Below are 22,179 nucleotides of genomic sequence, written 5' to 3' on the forward strand. Positions count from 1 at the left end.
CTTCTGGGTGTAGTTGCCGATTTTGACAAAGAACTATCGGGGCCTATCGATGCGGGAGCTGGCTTTGAGCGCAACTCAGTTTGATCCGCTTGTCGTGGCGCGCGGTGCGCTCAGGGAGCCTACTTCCTTGGATGCACGTGCATTCGAGGAATGGCCAATAGTTCACCAAAGTGTGTCACATAGCTTGCTCATTATGTAGGGTTGGACCCTGGTTTCGTGTTTGATCTTGCGCGGCGCGATGCCATCTAGCGGCTAGGTTACCAACATTGATGCCACGTGGCGGCTGGTAGCCTCATTGTTCGTGCGCACCCTGAGTCATTATGTTCTGATGTCGAAGGCGATGTCCAGGGCATGTTTCTATAGTTAGGTCTAGTTCTGCCATGCGGCGGGCCTAGATCGGGTAAGAGCTAGTGATGGGTGTTACCCCATCAGTTCGGGTGATCTCGTGGTTCTCAGCGGGGATGTGGCCGCCGTGGGCCATTCCTCAGGTGAGGTTGCCATGAGCCACGGCCATCCGGCTTTCTGGGTGGAAGGCCTAGCCGTGGCCGGTGATGAGAGAGGGCCCTAGGCTCCCTACGTAGGTGAACTCTAGGATGCAACACCCATCGTTAGTTCCAAGAATGCATCCATCGTAGGCTATGGGACCCAGATTCCCATGGTGGAGGTCTAGGTCGTGGCCAAGGGTAGACGTAGGCATCAGACCTTTAGTGTGGTTAACCATGTGGTTCCCTAGAAGGATGTAGCTGGTCGAGGCCATTTCCTGGGTGAGTTCGTCGTGAGCCATGGTCCTTTGGTTTCTCAGATGGAAAGCTTGGCCATGGCTTGCGACGATCAAGGGTACTGACCCCTCTAGGTAGATGAACTCTGGGATGCAGCCCCCAAGGGTAGTTCTAGGAGTGTGTCCGCCGTGTGCCACGGAACTCAGATTTCCAAGGTGGAGGTTTGGACTGTGGCTGATGGTGGACGCGGGCGCTGGCCTATTAATGTCGATGAACCCATAGTCTTCACGGCGGATGTGACCACCACAGGCCATTTCACCAGCGAGTCCACCGGCGATGCGAGGATCCATCACTTCCTTCTCAATAATCGAGAGTGCGCGACTGTCAAATACCTGGCGCGCCAACTGTCGGTGTTTTATAAACTGGACTAGTAAATTTATACAATTGCCGCACTGCTCTAGGAAGATGATGGTAGCATCCAATAGACATGAGGATTTATACTGGTTCAGGCTGGAGCCCTACGTCCGGTCTCAGTGAAGATCGAGTGCGTGTTCCTCGCTTGAATGCTCTGAAGTTCTTACAATGGGGGTGCAAGAATGGTGAAAAATGTGGTAGAACCTATGCTAGACGAGGGGCAGCCCAAAGAGAAGCTCTAGGAGCCCTACTGCTATGTATGTAATGGTAGAGGATGAAGAATGAGAATGTGTCTCAAGGTGGGAGCCCTGGCTGTCCTTATATAGAGTTTAGGGCTAGGGCTCCTTACAAAGAAGAGGTTCCCCTGACCGAAGGGTTTGAAAGCCTGAGGGAGGTCCTAGCTGACTTGGCTTGCAAGCTACGCCATCTTCTAATGCTCGCCTAGGCATGGCTATCGTCATGGTCTTGTGGCCACATCGCGACCGGGTCTGACGTGGTGCTACTGTGCCGGACGTGGCAAGCACTGTAGGCACATCGGTGGTTCATTAGTCGTCCTGTGCAACGTGACATTTGTCATGGTCTTCACCGTTATCCCCAGGTTCTCTGGGGCGTCGTACCCATAGTAGGTAGTCGCCATGGGTCGTTGTTCGCCTAGTCGCTTTGTGGGGCTGAGGACCATGACCCCGCTCGTTGGGCTCGGGGTACTCCTTCAGCCAGGGAGGTCTCTTGGTCGAGACCCTTGCCATGGATCCCATCCCGTAGTGGGTGGTTTCGTACCCGTTGCCACCGATGTGCGGTGTTGTCTTGTTGGTGCGGCGTGGCATAGGGATGGTGTCTGACCGGACCGAGGTGACCGCTGTCACATCGGTCCTTGCGGGGTTAGCGTGGCACGCCTGCTCCTGTCAGAGCAAGCATACTAAGGTATGCTTGACCTCTCCCTATCCTACTCGGGGGTCGTGACGGGGGAGAGGTCGCGCATCTTCCATGTGGCTGACGTAGAAGAAGGGGTCATGGCTAGGCGTTGATTTGGCATGCTCGTCCTAGCTGGGCCTCGGTCGTTCGGGCCATTGTTAACCTGATGAGTTGCGTGCTAACTTATCGGCGCCTTGAGACACCCCGGGGTCCCCAACAATACTGTTGTAGCATATGCATGAAACTTATGCAACATTTAGATTAGAACGCTTGCAACATACGTCTGGAACAGATGAAACATTTTAAACACGGTTGCAACATATGCAAACATCTCCGATTTATTTTTGCAACATCCATATGAAACAATTGCAACATACCTCTGAAACGTCCGAAACACTTGGAACATGCATTTGTAACATAGGGGATGGGAGGCCTGGGTCGGTCGATTCCAGCTGTCGGGGTGGGAGTCGGCAGCGAGTGATGGCGCATGACCACCACCAGCATCTAGCCGCGCTCGTGGATGCCCTTGGCTCGGCCGGGGACGACCTAAGGCGCCCCAACACGTGCGCCCAATGGCCATTAGTTGGGGCGACGACGACGAGTCATCCCGGTGGTGTTGGTGTTGGGGAAGAGGCCGGGTGAGGGATGACCGCGCGACGGGCAGGCTACGTGATGCGGGGCATGGGAGCATTATGGTAAATTTTTTTTTAGAATTACACCGTAAAACGTAGACGCCCACAAAACGCATGCACACTCACCCCTATGAACATACATACGGAAACCTATCCCTATAAGCACCTCCGAAGGACTGAGCTTGCAGATCTCGAGATTCACGAAGTCACCACATACGCATCATTGTTGACGGGGACGTCGTCTACCACTGAAAGCATAGCGCCGTTAAATCTTGAAATAAATCTAGAAAAATATGGACACCCATGTGAAGTCGAGAACTTAAATCAGATGGATAGGTTCATCACAAAACCCGAACTGATCCATAATCAGTTTGCGGGAGCATTATGGTAATTGGCTTTGAGAGTTGAGGGAAACGGTATGTTTTGCGTCGAGGAATATCTAAACTACGACGACGGTTTTCTTTAGCTATGAGCAGGGGCGGACCCAAATGGAGCGTATGTTATGACATGAGGCCTATATAAAAGCCCACTCTCCCTCTCCTTGTTAACAAAGGCCGAATATCCCGAGCCCATCCAACCCATTCCACCCGTGACTCCCCAATAAAAGCCTTAGCGGCCTCCGTCCTCTCGATCTCTCCCATCCAAGGGTTTCCGCCGCCGCCGCTACTTCCGTTGTCTCAGCCGCCGAAGCCATGGTACGTATCTCCGACCTTTGCGCTTAAGCTCTCGGATTCATGGGCTAGTCGTGGTGTTCCGCGCTGATCTCACGCTTTCTCTCGTCGTGTTATGTTGCGTCCCCGCGCAGCCGTCCCACAAGACCTTCCGGATCAAGAAGAAGCTGGCCAAGAAGATGCGCCAGAACCGCCCCATCCCCTACTGGATCCGCATGCGCACCGACAACACCATCAGGTTCGTTGGCCTCAGCACCTTCGTCCTGTTTCGCTAGGTGTCCCGTGTTTCGGTCGCTCATTTGTTTCTTTTTTTCCTTGTTTTGTGTGTCAGGTACAACGCCAAGCGCAGGCACTGGCGCCGCACCAAGCTCGGATTCTGAGCGATGGAAGAGATGCTGGCCAACGATGCTTGGGCAGGATTAGGGCTCTGTAAGCTAGGAAGCTCTTGAATAAGATTTTGCTTGTGTTAAAGGGATCTTATCAGTTGTGCTTGTAGTAGCATACTGAGAATATCATGTTTTGTCTGATGGTTAAAGAACCGCCTTTATGCTATGCTGAATTTATTTAACCTGCAGTGCCTTAATCAGTTGATATCTAGCCAATCAATTATTTTGCCAGTTTGCTATGCTTCTCTGATTGTGCATGGTTGTGCATTCCTCACTTAACTGTCTGATTTCAACACTTTTCTGTGACTTAGGTTGGTTTATTTACTCGTGATTTGTTATGCATTGGATCCGCTAATTTTGCAATAATTTGAATCAATGTTTTTGAGGCGCCGCGGTGAGGCGGGGCTCCTGACCCCCCTCACAACACCTAGGCGTTTGTGGCGGACGCCTAGGCGACGCCATACACACATTGTAAGGCGTTGTAAGCTAGAATTTTATATACTAGTGCAAGAGCCTTATGTTTGGGAAAGCAGAGCACACGCCATATTCATAGCAGACAGAGCATAGCATAGCAGAGAGTATACAATATTTAGACTACCTGGGCCAAGCGGAGATGCAGAGCGGACGACAGAGCAGAGCACGAGGAGGCAGAGCGGATGGCCAAGCAGAGCGGACGGCAAATGCAGAGCAGAGCACGAGGAGGCAGAGTGGATGGCCAAGCAGAGATGCAGGCCGGCTCCGCGGCAGGGGCGGCCGGCCGGTGGACACGAGCAGAGTAGCAGCCCAGCGGAGGTCGAGGTCCGTCCGCCGCCTTCTCTCTTCCTCTCCTCTCGCCCGCAGCAGCGATGTGCGATGATGCTGGAGTGGCTCCACGGCAGGGGCGGATGGCCAAGCGGAGATGCAAGCCGGCTCCACGGCAGGGGTGGCCGGTCGGTGCACACGAGCAGAGTAGCAGCCCAGCGGAGGTTGAGGTTTGTCCGCCGCCTTCTCTCTTCCTCTCCCCTCGCCCGCACTCGCGGTGAATGACTCGCGCGGTCGATTTCCACGCGAAGAGGCTACCTGGGCGCACGCGCGGTCGATTTCCCGCGCCTCTTCCTTTTCCCGCGGGCGCGTGGTCGATTTCCTGTGGGGCCGCGCTCCTTTTGGCGCCCTTCCCCTACGACCGGCATCTGGTGTCCGCGGCGCGGTTGTAGGCGTCCACCCGACGCCATTCGCGCCTAGGCGACGCCTAATCCTATGAGGCGGACGCCATACACGCTGAGGTCGTGGCGACCCCGACGCCTAGGCCCTCGACCACGCCTTGTCGCCTAGGCGACGCCTCAAAAACATTGATTTGAATTCCTCTATTTGGTGACATGCTGTAGGCATGTGAATAGTGTTGGGTGCCATTGCAGTCGTGTCTCCTGTGCTATTTTGTGCCGAAGCTAGTGCAATTCAAGGCGATTCAGAATTTGGATTGTTTGTATCCTCCTTTATTCCTTGTACCCAAAATTTCAGAATTCAGATTGTCTGTCCTCCTGTATTCCTTGTACCCAAAATTTCAGAATTCAGATTGTCTGTCCTCCTGTATTCCTTGTACTCAAAATGGTGTAGTATCTAGTTATAATCTATGAGAAATTGGCCAATGCTTCGTGCTGGTTGTTTGTACCATGATACTAAGAGCATTCTTTCGTGCAGTGTTGATATATGATCTGGCATGATAGTTTAGTAGTTTCCATCAAGGTTCCTAATGGAGTTATATTGCTTGGTTATAATGTGTTTATTTAGATCAGAAACATGTTAGTCAAGTTGGTTGCTGTATATGTACACTTTGTTACACGAGCACGACCATGGAGCTGTTGAATTATACATTGGATGTTCTTTCTTGGCTGCTGGAGCTCTTGCGACAAAATTTATGTTGCTATTTAAATTGCATTCACTCCTGACAGATTGACACTGAGTTACTTGAATAGATGTTCCTGACCTGTGTTTTCCATAGAAAACCTGTGAATCAGACAATCAGGAGAGGCATTCACTCCTGACACTGAATTACTTGGATAGATGTTCCTGACCTGTGGGTTTTTTCCATAGAAAAGTTGTGAATCAGTAGAGGCGTTGCTGCTTAGTTGAATTAGTATGCATGGTTTATTGTCTGTGAAGATGATTTCCCTAATCGATGGATAGCTTGTGTAAACCTACGTTCCATCCGGTGATCATTTCACAGTCAGAACTGGACCATTCATGTGAATTTATCAGGCTGCTTATCTAGCTCATCTGTTACTACTGATTTGAGCTGCTGGGGGTAAATTGTTTACCTTGGAGGGTCTTCTTTAGTTCCTTCTGTTCTGATTGAGTTCCACATTTGAAATGCGGTTCGCTATTTTTTCGTTTCAGCTTTGGTCTGTTTTGAAATCTACCACTACACACTCTATTCCAAATTATAAAATGTTTTGGCTTTTCTATATTCGTAGCTTTGCTTTGTTTGGCAGGTTGATTTTTGGCTGCGGCTGCAGTTGATTTGTTGCAAGAGAAACACTGTTCTATGAAAAACATTGTTTTATGGCTGAAAAGTATGACTGATTCTGGCTTATAAGCTCAACGCCAATCATATTTTGGAAAGGAGCGAGTACATAATTTACTTATTAGGTTTGCTAATGCTGTCATGGAATATTCCCCATCTCTTACTAATGCTCTGTTGTCTTATAGTAACCAGCAAAAAAGGGCCTCCATGTCTACTGTCAAACAATGATTATTCTCACATTAAGCGGTTGGAAGATCTTAAGCGGTTAAAAGTGATAGTAAGAGCTTAGACCATAGATATATCAGATTCATGAGAGTTTCTTTGGGAACAAAAAACAGGACCACTATCCGACGAAAAAGTTTTTTTCCCTTCAATATTTTTTTTTGGCAATGACGAATTTAAGCAGTGATGGGTTGCGCGTTTCCCAATGCACGACCAGTCTTCGCCGCGCGTCTCCTTCCCCGATCTTCTACCTCTGTCTCCTCCCTTTCGGGGAGCCCTCCACTGTCGGCGGCCTGCCACCCTTCTTCCTCCCACGCGACCTTCCTCATGCGTTCATGTCTAGATTCTGTGTTCGTCTTCCTCCTCGCCCACCGCCCACGGCGACCTCCATCCCCTCCCCCCTCCCGCCGTCGACATGGCCATGGGCGTCGTGCCCTGACCTGGCTCAGTCGTCTTCTACGCCGTCGGAACCCTAACGATGCCCTCACGCTGTCCCAACCGCCTGGTTGGCTTGCCTCCCCCCGAACCCCCTTCTAAGTCCGCCGGAGTTGGGGGAGAAGAGAGGGAGAGCGTGGGAGAGGGAGATGCCAGAACCCTAACGCTGGTGAGGTCTCCGTCTCCGACGCCAGCTGTGAGGGTAGAGTGGGCCTGCGTTGCGCGGTCGCGCCGGAGGTCGCGTATTAGACTTTGCGTTTTGGCAAGGAACTAAAACCGTGCCATTTGGACTGTTTTCTAAACATCATTGGAGATGCTCCAACAACAGGAGTTAACCAACACGAATCCTACGGCACGAAGGCGCCGCGGTTTGGTATTTCCGCGTGTCGCCTCCTCCCCGCGCGCACGGAACGCCTCGAGGCCCGCGCACTCGGAGCCAGCGCACGCCGAGACGAAGCCGCGAACCAGAGGCGCTCCACGAAGGCCGGCACGGGCAGCCAAAAAAAGAGCTCGGTGTCGCGGGGGCACCGCCCGCGCCCGCTGCTCCCTATAAGGCGGCCGCGGCCGTGTTACGGCCAATGCCGTTTTCGTCCATCCACGGAGAGAGAGGCAGAGGCAGGCAGCCGGTTGCGTGCCCCGCCCTCCCTCCGTACGCTCCGAAGACCTCCGCCCCTGGCGCGGTGAGCTCGTGACCAGCCGGACGCCGCCCGCCGGCCCCTCTGTCTAGAGGCTCGCCGCACGCACTCCAATAAAAGAAAACAAGAAAAAGAAGCAACCATGGCGTCCATCTCCCCGGAGACCATAGGCGGGGACGTCAATCTGGTACGTGCGCCGCCGCGATCACCGTCCTTGTCGACCACCGTCACACGCCGCGCGCGTACTGATGCTAGCTTGATGGCTTTGGGATTTGCAGTCCAAGATTCCGGTGGAGGAGGTGTTCAAGACGCTGAAATGCGACCGCAAGGGGCTGTCCAGTACGGAGGGCGAGAACCGGCTCCGGACGTTCGGACCCAACATGCTGGAGGAGAAGAAGGAGAACAACCTGCTCAAGTTCCTGGGCTTCATGTGGAACCCGCTCTCGTGGGTCATGGAGATGGCGGCCATCATGGCCATCGCGCTCGCCAATGGCGGCGGCAGGCCGCCCGACTGGCAGGACTTCGTCGGGATCGTCTCGCTGCTCTTCATCAACTCCACCATCAGCTACATCGAGGAGGCCAACGCCGGGAACGCCGCCGCGGCGCTCATGGCCGGGCTGGCGCCCAAGACCAAGCTGCTGAGGGACGGCAGGTGGGAGGAGCAGGACGCATCGATCCTCGTGCCCGGTGACATCATCAGCATCAAGCTCGGCGACATCGTCCCCGCCGACGCGAGGCTGCTCGAGGGCGACCCGCTCAAGATCGACCAGTCGGCGCTCACCGGTGAGTCGCTCCCCGTGAACAAGCACCCTGGGCAGGAGGTGTTCTCGGGCTCCACCGTGAAGCAGGGAGAGATCGAGGCCGTCGTCATCGCCACCGGGGTGCGCACCTTCTTCGGAAAGGCGGCGCACCTCGTCGACAGCACCAACAACGTCGGCCACTTCCAGCAGGTGCTCACGGCCATCGGCAACTTCTGCATCATCTCCATCGCTGCCGGCATGCTGGTCGAGATCGTCGTCATGTACCCGATCCAGCACCGCGCCTACCGCGACGGCATCGACAACCTCCTCGTGCTGCTCATCGGCGGGATCCCCATCGCCATGCCCACCGTGCTCTCGGTCACCATGGCCATCGGCTCCCACCGCCTGTCGCAGCAGGGGGCCATCACCAAGCGCATGACGGCCATCGAGGAGATGGCCGGCATGGACATGCTCTGCAGCGACAAGACCGGCACCCTCACCCTCAACAAGCTCACCGTCGACAAGTCCCTCATCGAGGTGTACTCCAAGGGCGTCAACAAGGACATGGTGCTCCTCTACGCCGCGAGGGCCTCCCGTGTCGAGAACCAGGACGCCATCGACACCTGTATCGTGAACATGCTCGCCGACCCCAAGGAGGCCCGCGCTGGCATCCAGGAAGTCCACTTCCTCCCCTTTAACCCGGTCGAGAAGCGCACGGCCATCACCTACATCGACGGCAATGGGGACTGGCACAGGGTCAGCAAGGGTGCTCCCGAGCAGATCATCGAGCTCTGCAACATGGGCGCCGAGGCCGAGAAGAAGGTCCATGCCTTGATCGACGGGTATGCCGACCGCGGCCTCCGGTCGCTCGGCGTGTCGTACCAGCAGGTGCCGGAGAAGAGCAAGGAGAGCGCCGGCGACCCGTGGCAGTTCATCGGCCTCCTGCCCCTGTTCGACCCGCCGAGGCACGACAGCGCGGAGACCATCCGCCGCGCGCTCCACCTGGGCGTCAACGTGAAGATGATCACCGGTGACCAGCTCGCCATCGGCAAGGAGACCGGCCGCCGGCTCGGCATGGGCACCAACATGTACCCCTCCACCACGCTACTGGGCGACAAGAACAGCACGGTGAACGGCATGCACATCGACGAGCTCATCGAGAAGGCCGACGGCTTCGCGGGGGTCTTCCCCGAGCACAAGTACGAGATCGTGAAGCGGCTGCAGGACCGGAACCATATCTGCGGCATGACCGGGGACGGCGTGAACGACGCACCGGCGCTGAAGAAGGCGGACATCGGCATCGCCGTGGACGACGCGACGGACGCGGCCCGGAGCGCGTCGGACATCGTGCTGACGGAGCCCGGGCTGAGCGTGATCGTGAGCGCCGTGCTGACGAGCCGCTCCATCTTCCAGCGCATGAAGAACTACACCATCTACGCCGTGTCCATCACCATCCGCATCGTGCTGGGCTTCCTCCTCATCGCGCTCATCTGGAAGTTCGACTTCGCGCCCTTCATGGTGCTCATCATCGCCATCCTCAACGACGGCACCATCATGACCATCTCCAAGGACCGCGTGAAGCCGTCGCCCACCCCCGACTCATGGAAGCTCGACGAGATCTTCGCCACCGGCGTCGTGCTCGGCACCTACATGGCCATCGTCACCGCCGTCTTCTTCTACCTCGCCCACGACACCGACTTCTTCACGGTACACCTACCCCCACTGCCATTGCCAGGTCCATTATCCAGGACAGTCCTTTCACTGGTAGCAAGCTCGCTCACCCAGTAAGATGCGATATGATGCAGGACGTGTTCGGCGTGATGTCGATCAAGGAGAACGACAGGGAGCTGATGGCGGCGCTGTACCTCCAAGTGAGCATCATCAGCCAGGCGCTCATCTTCGTGACGCGGTCCCGGAGCTGGTCCTTCGTGGAGCGGCCGGGCTTTCTCCTGCTCTTCGCCTTCTTCGCCGCCCAGCTGGTGGCGACGTGCATCGCGGTGTACGCCAACTGGGACTTCTGCCGCATGCAGGGGATCGGCTGGGCGTGGGGCGGCGCCATCTGGATCTTCAGCGTCGTCACCTACGTCCCGCTCGACGTGCTCAAGTTCATGATCCGCGCCGCGCTCAGAGGCAAGGCCACGGGCAACAACGTCCAGAACAAGGCAAGCTTGGCCACTCTCGCTCAAACTGCTCCACTGTTGTCGTCTACTCTGCCTTGATCTTGAGCTGACGATGACGTAGCCTTGATCGGTCGCCTTGCCGTTGTCTCTCTGTCTGTGTCGCGTCGTCTCCAGTGATACGTTTCTTGGTGCTTGTCTCGCGCGGACGGCGTTCACGAACAAGGACAGCGGCAAGGGCGAGCGCGAGGCACAGTGGGCGGTAGAGCAGAGGACACTCCACGGCCTGAACCAGCTCGCCATCTCCTCCGACCTTCCACCTCCTCCGAGCTCACCGAGCAGGCCCGCCAAGGTCGCAAGGTACGTTAGCCTAGCCACCGTCTTCTCCGGCGACGAACTAGCCATCTCTAGAGCCGCTGATCTCAACGGCCTTCTTGATGCCTGCAGACTTGTGGAGCTGCAGACACTAGAGGCGCGTCGAGTCGGTGGTGAAGCTAGCAGAAGGGGATCGGCGTCGATACCTTTCCGTAGAGCTACACCGCGTGGCCGACGGCGTCCAGCGGTGGCCGGAGGGGGAGTCCTGTGTTCTTCGTTTCCTTTGGTGTACTATGTGGGTTTTTGGGCGGCACCAGCTTTTTGTGAACTCTCTGATCAAGTGAATATGTACCTACGTATTGTTGTGTTCTTAATTCTACATTGTACAGCTATACACTATACAACGGTACGCGAATGCTGAGGTGTAAGACTAACTCCAACGAAGAGACCCAGATACAACACCCATTCGGAGTTATATGTCGTCTACAGTAAAAAAACGACGGACCCAAATATCTCCTCTCCAACGGAGACCCCCAAATCCACCGCCACGCCCCTCCTGCTGGGCCGCATGACGCCGCGCGCCCTCACAGACCTCGGGGCTGGCAGCGTCCTCAACGCCGGGGAAAGCACGCCCCGCGATCGAGCCTCCACCGCCGACTGGGCCGCCGTGCTCGACGGCATGCAGCGCCTCGCTCTCTCCTCCCGCCTCTGCGTCCCCATCCAGCGTGGCGGCGCGCCCGGCTGGGCCTTGGCGGCGGCTAGCCCCCTCCTCGGCCCTCTCCTCCTCTAGCAGTGCGTCTCTCTCTCTCTCTCTCTCTCTCTCTCTCTCTCTCTCTCTCCACCAGCCCCCCGCGGTGCTCGCCCGCCGGCGCTCCGGTGCGGCCAGGCCTCGGCGGTGTCCGCAGCCGCGACCGGGCGTCCGCGGTGCCCGCCTCCCGGCACAGGCGCGGGAGCCCCTTCCTCGGCCGGCGGCGCTAGGGCGAGCGCGCCCCCTGGCGGCGGCCCTGGGCGAGCGCCCCCTCCCCTGGCGCGGCGGCGCCCACCACCACGGCGCAAGATTTTTGCGTCGTCTCTCCTCGACGACGCTTTTTTGCGTTCTTGCCGGCGTCGGATGCAAAATGGGTTGCTTGAATGGGTCTTCTGTTGTAGCGTGATTTTGACAGGTAAAAGTACTGTGCGTGACCGATTTTGCGTGACCGATTTTGCGTTTGCGGCTCCTCATTGGAGACAGTCTAACATCCGTACAATATACTTAGTTCTGTTCATCTAATCATCATACTGTCAGCCATTTTTTTTTGTTTGCTTCACTGATTTCTAGTTATGGGTAAAGTTGAAGTGTATCACAATTCACAAGTCCATTAGCCAATGGATAACTAATCATTCACCTACATTTCAAAATATTTCTTACAATTCCGAATACATTAAATCATGAGAAACTAGCATCAAACATGGTAAATGCTAAATGGTTCCTAGTTTGAGTGTAACAATCTCACTATCTCATCTAACTGGTTACTGAATGCCAGAATACTTTACTGATCTGAATACTCTACTCATGCAAAACTCATAACCTTTGAGAGGTTTACAGAAGTGATGATTCAACTAACAGTAGGAAATACATAAGAAATTAGAAAAAGAAACACAAAGGGATCTGAGAGTAATATGAAAGTATAGGAACATGTGTCAACGGACCTCTGCTCCACTCATAGCCAATTGTTTCCTAGGACACAAAGAGACTTGCACCTCAACCAAGCTTCAGCGCTGCCATTTGAGTTCACCAGGGGAAACACACAGGCCAGGCACGATTCTTTGAACGCAAGCTCAGGCAACTGAAGCAGAACCTCAGCTTTCTTGCAGAGTTGTGGTGGCATTTGCATTTACATGGATGGCCGTGGAATGCCTTGGGCAGATTTCAATATGCAGTAGTGACTGGCTCACTGCACCAGGATGACACCATGGGTCTTGCACTATCCTTGTCAGACTTTGGCTCATCTACAAGGGTTCCATTTCTTACAGATGAAGAGCGGCATGCTTGAAGTTTGAACGACATCTCAGTTTTCACTAAGGCTTAATTGTATTCCAGCATGTGAACTCAGGAGGTATTATGTTTTCATCACAGGAAATCACAGCTTTGGCAGTCAACTTTCCAACTAAACCATGATACAGAAGACCTCTTGCACCCAGTCCACCAACTAGCCAAAATGTGCAGTTGCTCTTCTTGCCTAGTAAATCATCCAAACAACCCAACAGTGGCAACGACCCATTAGCTGTAAGTGGAGGCATGGCTCGTATTCCAGCTCTTGCACCTACAAAATTCCATTTATTTATTCTTGGATATACGCCAGAAGCTTTTGGGAGCAACTCTTCCATTGCAGTAAGAGATTCTTCATCAGATACAGTTGAAGAATCGTTCTCTGACTTCCATTGCCAAGTTGATCCGATAGAAACAGTTCGAGGACCTTGGAATGCCAGCCATGCATCAGATAAGATTGAAGGGCTTTGACTGCCATACTCTTCTCTGCAGGAAGTATACGCAATATGCATCAATCAGATTTGCCAAACAAATAGTGCAAAAATTTCATTATGCAGAAACTCCTTACACTGTATTGGATGGCAACTGAAATTCAGCGATAACTCCTCTACAGGTCCTAAGAGGCAACTTATTTGCAAGTTCAGGAAGTGAGCGAGCCTTGGCCCCAAGGCAGATGATCACCGAATCATAATTGCCTGCACATGTTTGAAGTGCCTTAGTCATAAAAAAAAGTTCTTACTGCAGTGCAATTGCTTCAAGGAGCCATACAAACTGTCAAATATATGCAATCCATTAATATTTGTAGTTCTGTACCACACTGATTAAGTGTAAGCTGACACTATTAGAGTTTCGATTTAGTGTCATTACTTAAAATGCTTAAGCAGAGACCAAAAATACACTTAAAATGCTTAAGCGAAGACCAAAAGTACAAATGTAGTTTTGGAAGCCAAAATGTGAGGGACAACGACACAACAGAAGATACAAGTTGCTGAATATTGAAATATATCCATTGTTCTCACTGGAGACTACCAGAATTTACCTGACAAATGGTGTAGATTATCAACATGTTGCTTGTAAAGCTTGAACTCTTTCTGCTCACTCTGTAATGAGGATGCTTCATCTGCCAGATTTTGGCATGCAGAGAACAGTGCCTGTACAAGCCCAAGGACGAAATAGATCTGCTTATCAAGGTACAGGCTACAGAGAATGGCAAAACAAGTGACAATGACACAAAGCAAGAAGCAATGCAGAACCTGTAGATATTTCTTAGGGTTGATGTTCAGTGCCAGTGGCATGTAAACTGCGAAGTCAAATGGGGTACACAGCCCAGGGATCAGACGCTGTGCAGCATCAGAATCAAGCAGTTGAAGGCTGCAACTCTCGAGGCAACTCTGAACATTAGGTTGAAGCAATTAAAATGCAGCGCCAGAAACACAAAAGAAGCACCTTAGCGCATCTGCATAATCTCAATCCAGGAGTACCTCCAGCAATATGTCTGCAGCTTTCTCGGTTGTAGGTGGCCGTACAATTCCCCTGCTCAGTTATAGACTCCCCTTAAATATATAGCAGGTGGAGGCAAGAAGTGAAGGACTACAGATTACAGTAGCTGCAAAGATGTATGCATTGCCTTCTCCAGATAAGGTTATCATCTTCATTAGTTGTATCTGACCCCGTGGTTCTGTTTGCTTGCTCTGCGCTTCGAAGGAGATCCATGCTCTCTTTCCAGAACTCAGCACCCCTCCAGAGAAGCTTCACTGTAGTTAACAAAGAATTCAAACGCATAACAGAAATGAATTAAGCTGGATGCCAGGTCATTCGCTGAGTAACCATAGGTGGGGTACGAAACCAATGACTTTCAGATGGTTTGGTTGAGACGATGGAGGAAGACCTTTAGGCGAGTAGGGATGGAGAAGCCCTCCCGAGACGCCCGACGCGCCTCCCCCGACGCCGTTCTCGTCGTAGATGTCCACCGACACGCGGGAATCACTGGGGCTATGCTGAAAATTGAAATCGCGCCAGCGTCGATTCAGCCGATTTCTGCTTGTCATAGTACACACAGGGAGGGAGGAGGAAGAGGGGAAGTGGACTAGTGGAGGGTGACCTTGAGGAGGTGCCACGCGACGGAGAGACCCGCGAAGCCGGCGCCGAGGACGGCGTAGCGCAGGGGGCGGCGGCCGTGCCCTCCCGCGGGCGAAGGCGAGGGCGAGGGCGAGGAGGCGGTGGCCGCGGTGGCGGAAGCGACAGTTCGCCTGGGGAGCAGACGGGAAGGAGCCGAAGAAAGCGGGGGCAACATGGCGTCCGGCGCTCCGGGCTTGACGAGAAAGCGGCAGCGGTTCCTGGCTTCCTGCTGCCGTTGTGGAGAGAAGAGCAGTGCGGGTGACGATTTTTTTTTTTTTTGAGGGGATTTTTTTTCTTTCCTCCTGGATGGCGGCGAGGATTTTTCTTTCCTCAGCCCGTAGGATTCCCTTCCCGGACCGATTGGACTTTCCAGGTACTGAATCAGGAAGCCCAGCTATTAAAAGCTCAATGTTCGGGCCCTTTATTTATTGGGCCTTAATGGCCGTCAAGCATCCAGCATTACGCAGGGTAACGTTGATATACTGCATATGTATACTTTTCATATTATATACGAGTAAGCTACAATGCAAAGCGTGCAGGCGCGAGGACAACATACATAAAAATATAAAATAGAGTTCATAATACACCTGCCAGTGAATCAGCCACTCGATAAGCATTCTGTCATAAAGTTTAGCCGAGATTAGCGAAACTGGAGTTCGATAGTCTACTGTGCTCACTTAGAGACGTTGCTAAATACATCACGACCACAGTGGTAACTGGTAAATGGAAACAGCCTAACAGGCTATCCATTAGAAGGTGCTTTAGAGCGTGAAGTTAGTCCTGTCCGAAGGAGCACAGGCTCCAGTAACTTGTCCACCTACATGTTTCTCCATTACATTATCGGTTTGATCATATTCCTCCACTTATCCTTCAAGTCCACCTACAATACATCATACATACAACCCGTCAGTACCTTGATTGGCAACCCCAGAAACTTCACTGTAATAACCAAGTACCCACCGGTGTTCTGCCGATAAAAACGTCAGGATTGTTATTTAAAATGTCCTTCCAATTGCCACTACCATACCTACACATGAAACAAGCACAATATAACAATGAGGAACATACAACAGAAGCAATCTAAACACTAGTGTTTTAGAACAAGAAAGCTGAGATGCGAAACAAAAATATCTGAACATCAAGACAAAACATACTGTTCAACACCCTGTATTAGTGTTTCTTCTTCCAACAAGCACCACTTCCTTGTCCTTCTACGCCTATTTTTGTTTTCTAATGGCGGCAAAGGAGAAACTGGTGCTCTCCTTGGGCTAGGCAAGTGCGGTCTGCGTAATGATGATTCTGAACTCTCAGGACCAGGTGACTCCTCCCACTGCAAACAAGGGTTTTCTTTTCAGGAACATGACCAGAATCTAACATTTTGTGATTGTGATAAAGCTATCCTATGGGCTAACTAAAAAGTTATGAGGTATCTTCATTGAGCTTAAATTAGACTACAGTAAGTATACGTTTGAGTGTAACACAAAGAGGGACTGTAGTAGAGCATTCATGATCCGAAATCCAATTTCAGCAGCTACCTTCCTAAAGTGAAACAAAATCCTACAACTATTAGGTTTTGTGACCCCATTTGATTATTTCTTGTCATGGTCAGAGCATCTTACCAAGAACGCATATATCCTCAAAATATTTCACAACACATATCATCCAGATTTTGCAGAAAACATAGGGAATGTAGGCAGGAGCAGAAAGTTGGCAATGTCTTTGTAATGAAAACTATCAATAGAGAAATGAATGAAATGTACACACACAATGTTTAATGCAAAATATTGACATGATATAGACACTGGTATCATTTTCAATCACAATGGAAACAAAAGCTAGTTATTACAATCATAAATTCAATTTAACAATCAAAGCAAGTTCAGTATGGACAAAGTTCAAAAGCAAAGATAACTCCTTCAAAAACAAATGCTCACCTGAAAGGTCCGTGCTGTTGGGTTCCAATCCATAAGGTTATGAGGTTTACCTGTACTTGGACCCTTGTCTTTATAATTAGGAGCACTTGGGCCTGCAGTGCCACAAGTTGTTGGCTGACCTCTTACTTCTTCAGCATTCAAACTAACGCCTTTCTCCAACCTTGCAGCCAATACCTCATCTGCAACTGCCTTCGCAGCTGGAAGCGGATCCTCCACAACACTGTGAAGGTCAGCACAGCTTGTTTTGAGCGCGTCAATCGCCTTCTCAACAGCTGGTGTTGAAATTGGATTTGCACTGGAGGTAGGTTCTTCAAGTTTGCCGAGAACCTCACGTGTATTTTCTTCCCCAGCTGTAAATTTCATTTCATATAATCAATTATAGGCTACGAAGGCCATGACCTTGTGAACACCAGAATCACAACAAATTAGAAAAGTAAAACATCTAGCATTTAACAATGCACATAAAGACCTAGAGCTGGCCCAAAAGAGATGAAACCCAAACTGCTCTATATGGAATGCATAGAATTGCAAAATCAATAAGAAACATAGATGCAAACAAACAAAAAGATACTCCCTCTGTTCCAAATTATAAGACGTTTTGGCTTTTCTAGATACATTGCTTTTACTATGTATCTAGACATAGTGTATATCGAAGTGCATAGCAAAAACTATGTATGTAGAAAAGCCAAAACGTCATAATTTGGAGCAGAGGGAGTACTAAAATAACTGACGTGAGTGGTATAAAGCCATTAAAATATTGTAGTGACACCGTCAAAAGTATTCACAAGATTAAAATTATGTAGCTTGATCTATGATAAACAAAAAACTAGAAGCAGAAAAATTAGCAAGTACACTCCAATTACCTGTTTAGGATAGCTTCAACTCATGGTTGTTTCAGAGATAACACTTTAAGGCAAACAGATTTCTAGACCAAGATGAATATGACCTCTAAATCCCAACTCAATGTTCCCTTTTTTTATTATATCACTAAAAAAGACATGAAAGCCCACTACACGCTAGTTCCTTGATTTGCACCACAGACAAAGCAATCTACTCAAATCACAATGCTGCAACAAAATTCAATGTGCAACGAGTATGTTGCTTGTATATAAACTTAGAGTTGCATCTGTGCTTCTCGTACACTATCTAGGTTATCTTCTCTGGCATGAGCAAAATTATAGCATCGTGACTCATCCAATCCAGAGGCTACCAACAAATTTACTCATCAAACCACAATGCCCTGGAAAGCACACACCAAAAAACAAAAATCCTCACCCAAAATGCAGAACTTGGCACGGGTGGCCTCATCAGCGGCACGCCATTTCTCGACGGCCCCATCCCCAACGATCCGCTCAGCCGCCGCAACGAGCAGCGACGGCCCAATCGCAGCCCACTCGGCGGCGAGGAGCTCCCTGACCCGCTCCTCCGTGGCGGACCGGTCGCCCCATAGGCCCCTGAGGACGGTCTGAGAGAATGAGTTCCCGACGGCGGCCTCGAACTGGTCCACTGTGGCGATGACCTCATCGGAGGCGAGCGCGGGGGACCCTCCCTCGTCGACCGCGAGGCGCGCGCGGCCGTCGGGGCGCGCGAAGAGCGCCCTCGCGGCGGCGTCGAAGTCGGACGCGGAGGCCGCGATGAAGGCCGCGACGGCGATGTGGGCGGCGGCGATTGGGGAGGCGGGAGCGGGGAGCGAGGCCAGGAGCTGGAGCGTGTCAAGAGAGGATTCGGAGACCGGGTCGGCGGCGAGGCGGCGGAGGAGGACCGCGCGGAGGAGGCGCGGGGTCGGGTCGGAGGGGAAGGGGAGCGCGGCGAGGAGCTTGTCGACGGCGGCGGCGGGGACCGAGGGGTCGCCCAGGACGTGGTCCAGCATGAGCCTCGCGCCCGCCGGCGTCACCCGCGGCATTTTGGGGGCGCTTCGTGCGGATTGGAGACGCCGCGGCGGGGATTCGAGCAAAGTGGGCGGCAGCTTTCTGAGGTTTTGGCCTTTTGGGGCCGAGTATCTCCAGGAGCCCCGGATATATCAACTCTAATATTCTGGTATCGAAAGGACCCTATTTTTATTTTTATTTTTAAGGTTATTTGATTGAAGAGGCCAAAAAAAAAAATAGATCCCATATTTCATCGTAGTATATTAGTCAGTCTCGTAAGATGTAAGTAGATTCGTCATAATCCATGTATGCTGAACACATGTCGATTAAAGTGAATATATATGTATTTAAAATAAGGAAATTATTAGCGCGTGGACGTTCGGACGCCCTGCACCCCCGTGCTGCTTCCCGCGCCTACAGCCGCGCACCACTCCATCCCTCCGCTTCTCAACAGTTGTAGCATGTGGCTGTGGCAGGTGAGTCACATTGCAACATGTACAACACTCAATCTATTTTTAAAACATTCAGATAAAACATTTGCAACATACGTCTAAAGACAGGTGAAACACTTAAACATACGTCTAAAACACTTACACAAACAACTAAAAACACTAGAGGGGCCGTTTGGATCACGGGATTTTCAAAGAAAATTTAAAGGAAAACTAAAACAAAGGAAAGGAAACGAAAATTGTTGTTTGGAACACGGGAAAGCACCTCTTCCTTTCCTATGGAATCCCGTAGCCTCTTCATAATTTCACATGAATGAAAACATACACTCCATGCGCTGGTTTTCTCCGCTTTGCGAAAGTCCGAGGCACGCTGCCGCTAACACAGTTGGAGAACGAGTGATTAACAGGACAAAATGCAATGCGAGCTTGCTCCCGCCAGGCATATGCAGTCATACGTCCATACGACTCGAAGTTACAGCTCATGGACACGAGCTCCTATCCACTAAAAAGTAAGAATAAAAACAAAACAACCACCGTGGGTATTAATTAGTCTTTTATTATGTGTTTTTATAAAGATCATCATTTGTTTTTATAAAGATCATCATTATGTGTTAATTACCGTTTATCTATCACATGCTTTGCAATTCCTGTGTTACAAATTCCTTTGTTCCAAACGGCTCCTCCTATTCCTTTCTTGTGTTTTTTCCTTTACTTAGTTTTGCCACTACGCTTGCCTTCCTTTCATGCGTTTTTTTCTATTCCTATATTTTTTATTTCTTTAGTCTAAATAGGCCCTGAGAAGCAATTGCAAAACATATACAACATTTAGATAAAAACACTTGAAACATATGTGTGAAATATATGCAACATCTAAATAAAAATAATTGCAACATACGTAAAAAAATAGATGAAATATTTGAAACAGACGCTTGCAACATACGTGTATAGCCATTGCAACATATGCGACATCCCGATCTACTTATGAAACATCCATATGAAACACTTGCACCATACCTCTGAAATAATTAAAACATATGTTTGCAACATAAGGGAAGAGACCAGGGTCGGTCGATTCTGTCCGTCAGGGTGGGAGCCTGTGGTCGCGGCGGCACGCGAGCACCACCAGTACCGGGCACGCTCGTGGGTCCCCTTGGCTTGGCCAGGGACGAGCTGAGGTGCCTCGGCATGTGCGCCCAACCACCATTGGCACGGGCAGCGGCAGCGGCCCGTGGCGACGAGGCATCCCAAAGAGGCTAGGTTGGGGAAGAGGCCGAGGAGGCACTGCACAAACTGAGGGAGGAAGTGGTGTGGTCGACTTGGGTAGAGAAAGAAGGTGTCGGGTACCATAAAAAGGGGTCCCCTAAGCAACAACCGAAAAAGATTACTTAGACCCTGTCAAAATCAAAGCCAAGAGACAACTACTGGCTAAACCCCGGCCTTGTCCGAAGCCACCTACTCTCCGCCTCGCTAGAGGCCTCACACGAGAGGCCTCGGATGGCCTACCAATTCTCCGTCTCGCTCGAGGCCGGCTCGTAAGGCCTCGGACGGGGAACCGATTCTCCGATTCGCCCGAGGCCCCGCCCGGAAGGCCTCGGACGAGTTACTGATTCTCCGCCTCGCTCAAGGCCGGCTCGGCAAAACAACCCCATCGCCTCTGCCTCGACCAACTTCTCAGACAAGATGTCACGTCCGACCAGCGCGTTCAACTGCTCCAGCGATATCGGCCGAACGACGGCTCGACACAGCGGAGTGGCCGACAAGACGTAAGTCACATCGGAGCTATGCCGTCCGAGATAGGACAGAGTAGGGGTTACCGGCCGCTGTGCTTAGCACTGTGCCCACGACTGACACCCATACCACACTATGCTGCCTAACTCCAACTGCTCCGAGGACAACACGGTGTGGGGAGTTAAGTCCGGGTCCCTGTAGCCTCGGAATCAGTGTACGGGACCAACTGCTCCCTCCGAGCCTCGGCAATCAACTTCAGGGTCTCGGCAGCCTTGGGATTCACGCTCGCCGAGCCCCCCACGATGGTTCGGCCTCGGCACCAACTGAGCCTCGGCTCTTTACGCTGTCGATGAACAGCGACCAGGCACGTCGTCCACCATGCCCTGCTTCAAGCTATCACTAGAGCTCCCACATGGCACATGATCGAGCGTGACTGGCGCGTCGCTCTAGTACATCAAGTACAAGACCACTCCGTCGACCATGCCACCACAGTCACAAGCTATAGGGCTCGAACATGCCGCCTCTTTTTATAGGACGCCGCGTAGTGAACACATGTATCACCCCTATCCCCCCTTCAACTATAAAAGGGAGAGACCGGGGCCATTTCTAGGGGAGACGAGTTTAGGTCTACGAACATGCTCACACGGAGTGAGCTCATGAGATAGACGAACATACGCCCAACACTCTGTAACGCGCACGCTTCCCCATTGCCCGAGATCAACACCTCAAGTAATTCACACCGCTCCACGCAGAGACCTGGGACAAGCTCCCTCTCTCACCTTGCTTGTAACCCCCTACTACAAGCACTTCAGTGCAAGGAATATAAGATCGATCTCTCAGACTGGACGTAGGATGCCTATTGCCTGAACCAGTATAAACCTTGTGTCTCTTTGCATTACCATCCGAAATTAGGAGCACGCAGTATATTTTTACTAGTTGATTGAGGGCCCGCCAGTCCAAAACACCGACAGTTGGCACGCCAGGTAGGGGCCTCTACGTGTCAGCTTCATCATCCCAACAAGTTTCGGATGGCAGACCTCGTACGACCACTGCGTCTCGGCACGGTGATCTGGTTTGGGAGCCTAGAGTTCATGTCTCTAGGATGTGAGTACGATATGGTACTCCTCACACCCCGAGCCCCACCAACCGACAACGACATCACACACCAGCAGCCCAGGCGCAGACGGCGCCCGGGCGGCCGCTCTCATCGCGCTCGCCAAGCACGACGCGAGCGGGGCCACCCCGACACCGCACGAGCTCAGGGCGACGCACCATGTTCCGCCGGTATCCCATGCCTAGCTATTGGCACAAGGTCCCTGGTTGTGGACCTATCTAGCCTGAGCCTGGACATGGGA

The 22,179-nt window shown here is 52.0% G+C and overlaps 3 protein-coding genes across 4 annotated transcripts; 1 reads left to right on the plus strand and 2 right to left on the minus strand.

Moving 5' to 3' along the window:
• The first annotated feature begins 7,186 nt into the window (after positions 1 to 7,186).
• Positions 7,187 to 10,693, plus strand: LOC136521739 (ATPase 6, plasma membrane-type-like). Of its 2 annotated transcripts, XM_066515512.1 has the most exons (4): positions 7,188 to 7,713; positions 7,805 to 9,973; positions 10,072 to 10,428; positions 10,561 to 10,693. In XM_066515512.1, exons 1-4 carry the CDS (start codon positions 7,669 to 7,671, stop codon positions 10,561 to 10,563), a joined length of 2,574 nt encoding a protein of 857 aa, XP_066371609.1. In that variant the 5' UTR covers positions 7,188 to 7,668; the 3' UTR covers positions 10,564 to 10,693. The 2 variants fall into 2 exon arrangements, with proteins under 2 accessions (XP_066371608.1, XP_066371609.1); XM_066515511.1 differs by having other exon boundaries at positions 7,187 to 7,713; positions 10,072 to 10,663.
• A 1,357-nt stretch (positions 10,694 to 12,050) lies between these two features.
• On the minus strand, positions 12,051 to 15,187 carry LOC136521399 (uncharacterized). The gene is made up of 8 exons (XM_066515133.1): positions 14,829 to 15,187; positions 14,616 to 14,724; positions 14,355 to 14,481; positions 14,209 to 14,260; positions 13,981 to 14,118; positions 13,767 to 13,878; positions 13,296 to 13,422; positions 12,051 to 13,213 (listed from the first exon to the last, which is right to left on the minus strand). Exons 1-8 carry the CDS (start codon positions 15,018 to 15,020, stop codon positions 12,757 to 12,759), a joined length of 1,314 nt encoding a protein of 437 aa, XP_066371230.1. The 5' UTR covers positions 15,021 to 15,187; the 3' UTR covers positions 12,051 to 12,756.
• Positions 15,188 to 15,260: 73 nt separating this feature from the next.
• LOC136521398 (telomere repeat-binding protein 6-like) lies at positions 15,261 to 18,773 on the minus strand. Its single transcript, XM_066515131.1, has 5 exons — positions 18,055 to 18,773; positions 16,780 to 17,129; positions 16,000 to 16,175; positions 15,806 to 15,872; positions 15,261 to 15,725 (listed from the first exon to the last, which is right to left on the minus strand). Exons 1-5 carry the CDS (start codon positions 18,680 to 18,682, stop codon positions 15,678 to 15,680), a joined length of 1,269 nt encoding a protein of 422 aa, XP_066371228.1. The 5' UTR covers positions 18,683 to 18,773; the 3' UTR covers positions 15,261 to 15,677.
• Between the last annotated feature and the right edge of the window lie 3,406 nt (positions 18,774 to 22,179).

Source organism: Miscanthus floridulus, chromosome 18 (genome assembly GCF_019320115.1).
Source record: "Miscanthus floridulus cultivar M001 chromosome 18, ASM1932011v1, whole genome shotgun sequence".
Lineage (NCBI taxonomy): Eukaryota > Viridiplantae > Streptophyta > Magnoliopsida > Poales > Poaceae > Miscanthus > Miscanthus floridulus.

Coding starts and splice junctions, on each gene's coding strand:
- LOC136521398 (XM_066515131.1), bottom strand. CDS start 18,682: ATGCCGCGGGTGACGCCGGCGGGCGCGAGGCTCATGCTGGACCACGTC. Junction 17,130..18,054: donor TGCCAAGTTCTGCATTTTGG/GTGAGGATTTTT, acceptor TGAAATTTACAG/CTGGGGAAGAAAATACACGT. Junction 15,873..15,999: donor CTAATACAGGGTGTTGAACA/GTATGTTTTGTC, acceptor TTTCATGTGTAG/GTATGGTAGTGGCAATTGGA.
- LOC136521739 (XM_066515511.1), top strand. CDS start 7,669: ATGGCGTCCATCTCCCCGGAGACCATAGGCGGGGACGTCAATCTG. Junction 7,714..7,804: donor TAGGCGGGGACGTCAATCTG/GTACGTGCGCCG, acceptor TGGGATTTGCAG/TCCAAGATTCCGGTGGAGGA. Junction 9,974..10,071: donor ACGACACCGACTTCTTCACG/GTACACCTACCC, acceptor GATATGATGCAG/GACGTGTTCGGCGTGATGTC.
- LOC136521399 (XM_066515133.1), bottom strand. CDS start 15,020: ATGTTGCCCCCGCTTTCTTCGGCTCCTTCCCGTCTGCTCCCCAGGCGA. Junction 13,423..13,766: donor TAATCTACACCATTTGTCAG/GTAAATTCTGGT, acceptor AAACATGTGCAG/GCAATTATGATTCGGTGATC. Junction 13,214..13,295: donor CAGTTGCCATCCAATACAGT/GTAAGGAGTTTC, acceptor TACTTCCTGCAG/AGAAGAGTATGGCAGTCAAA.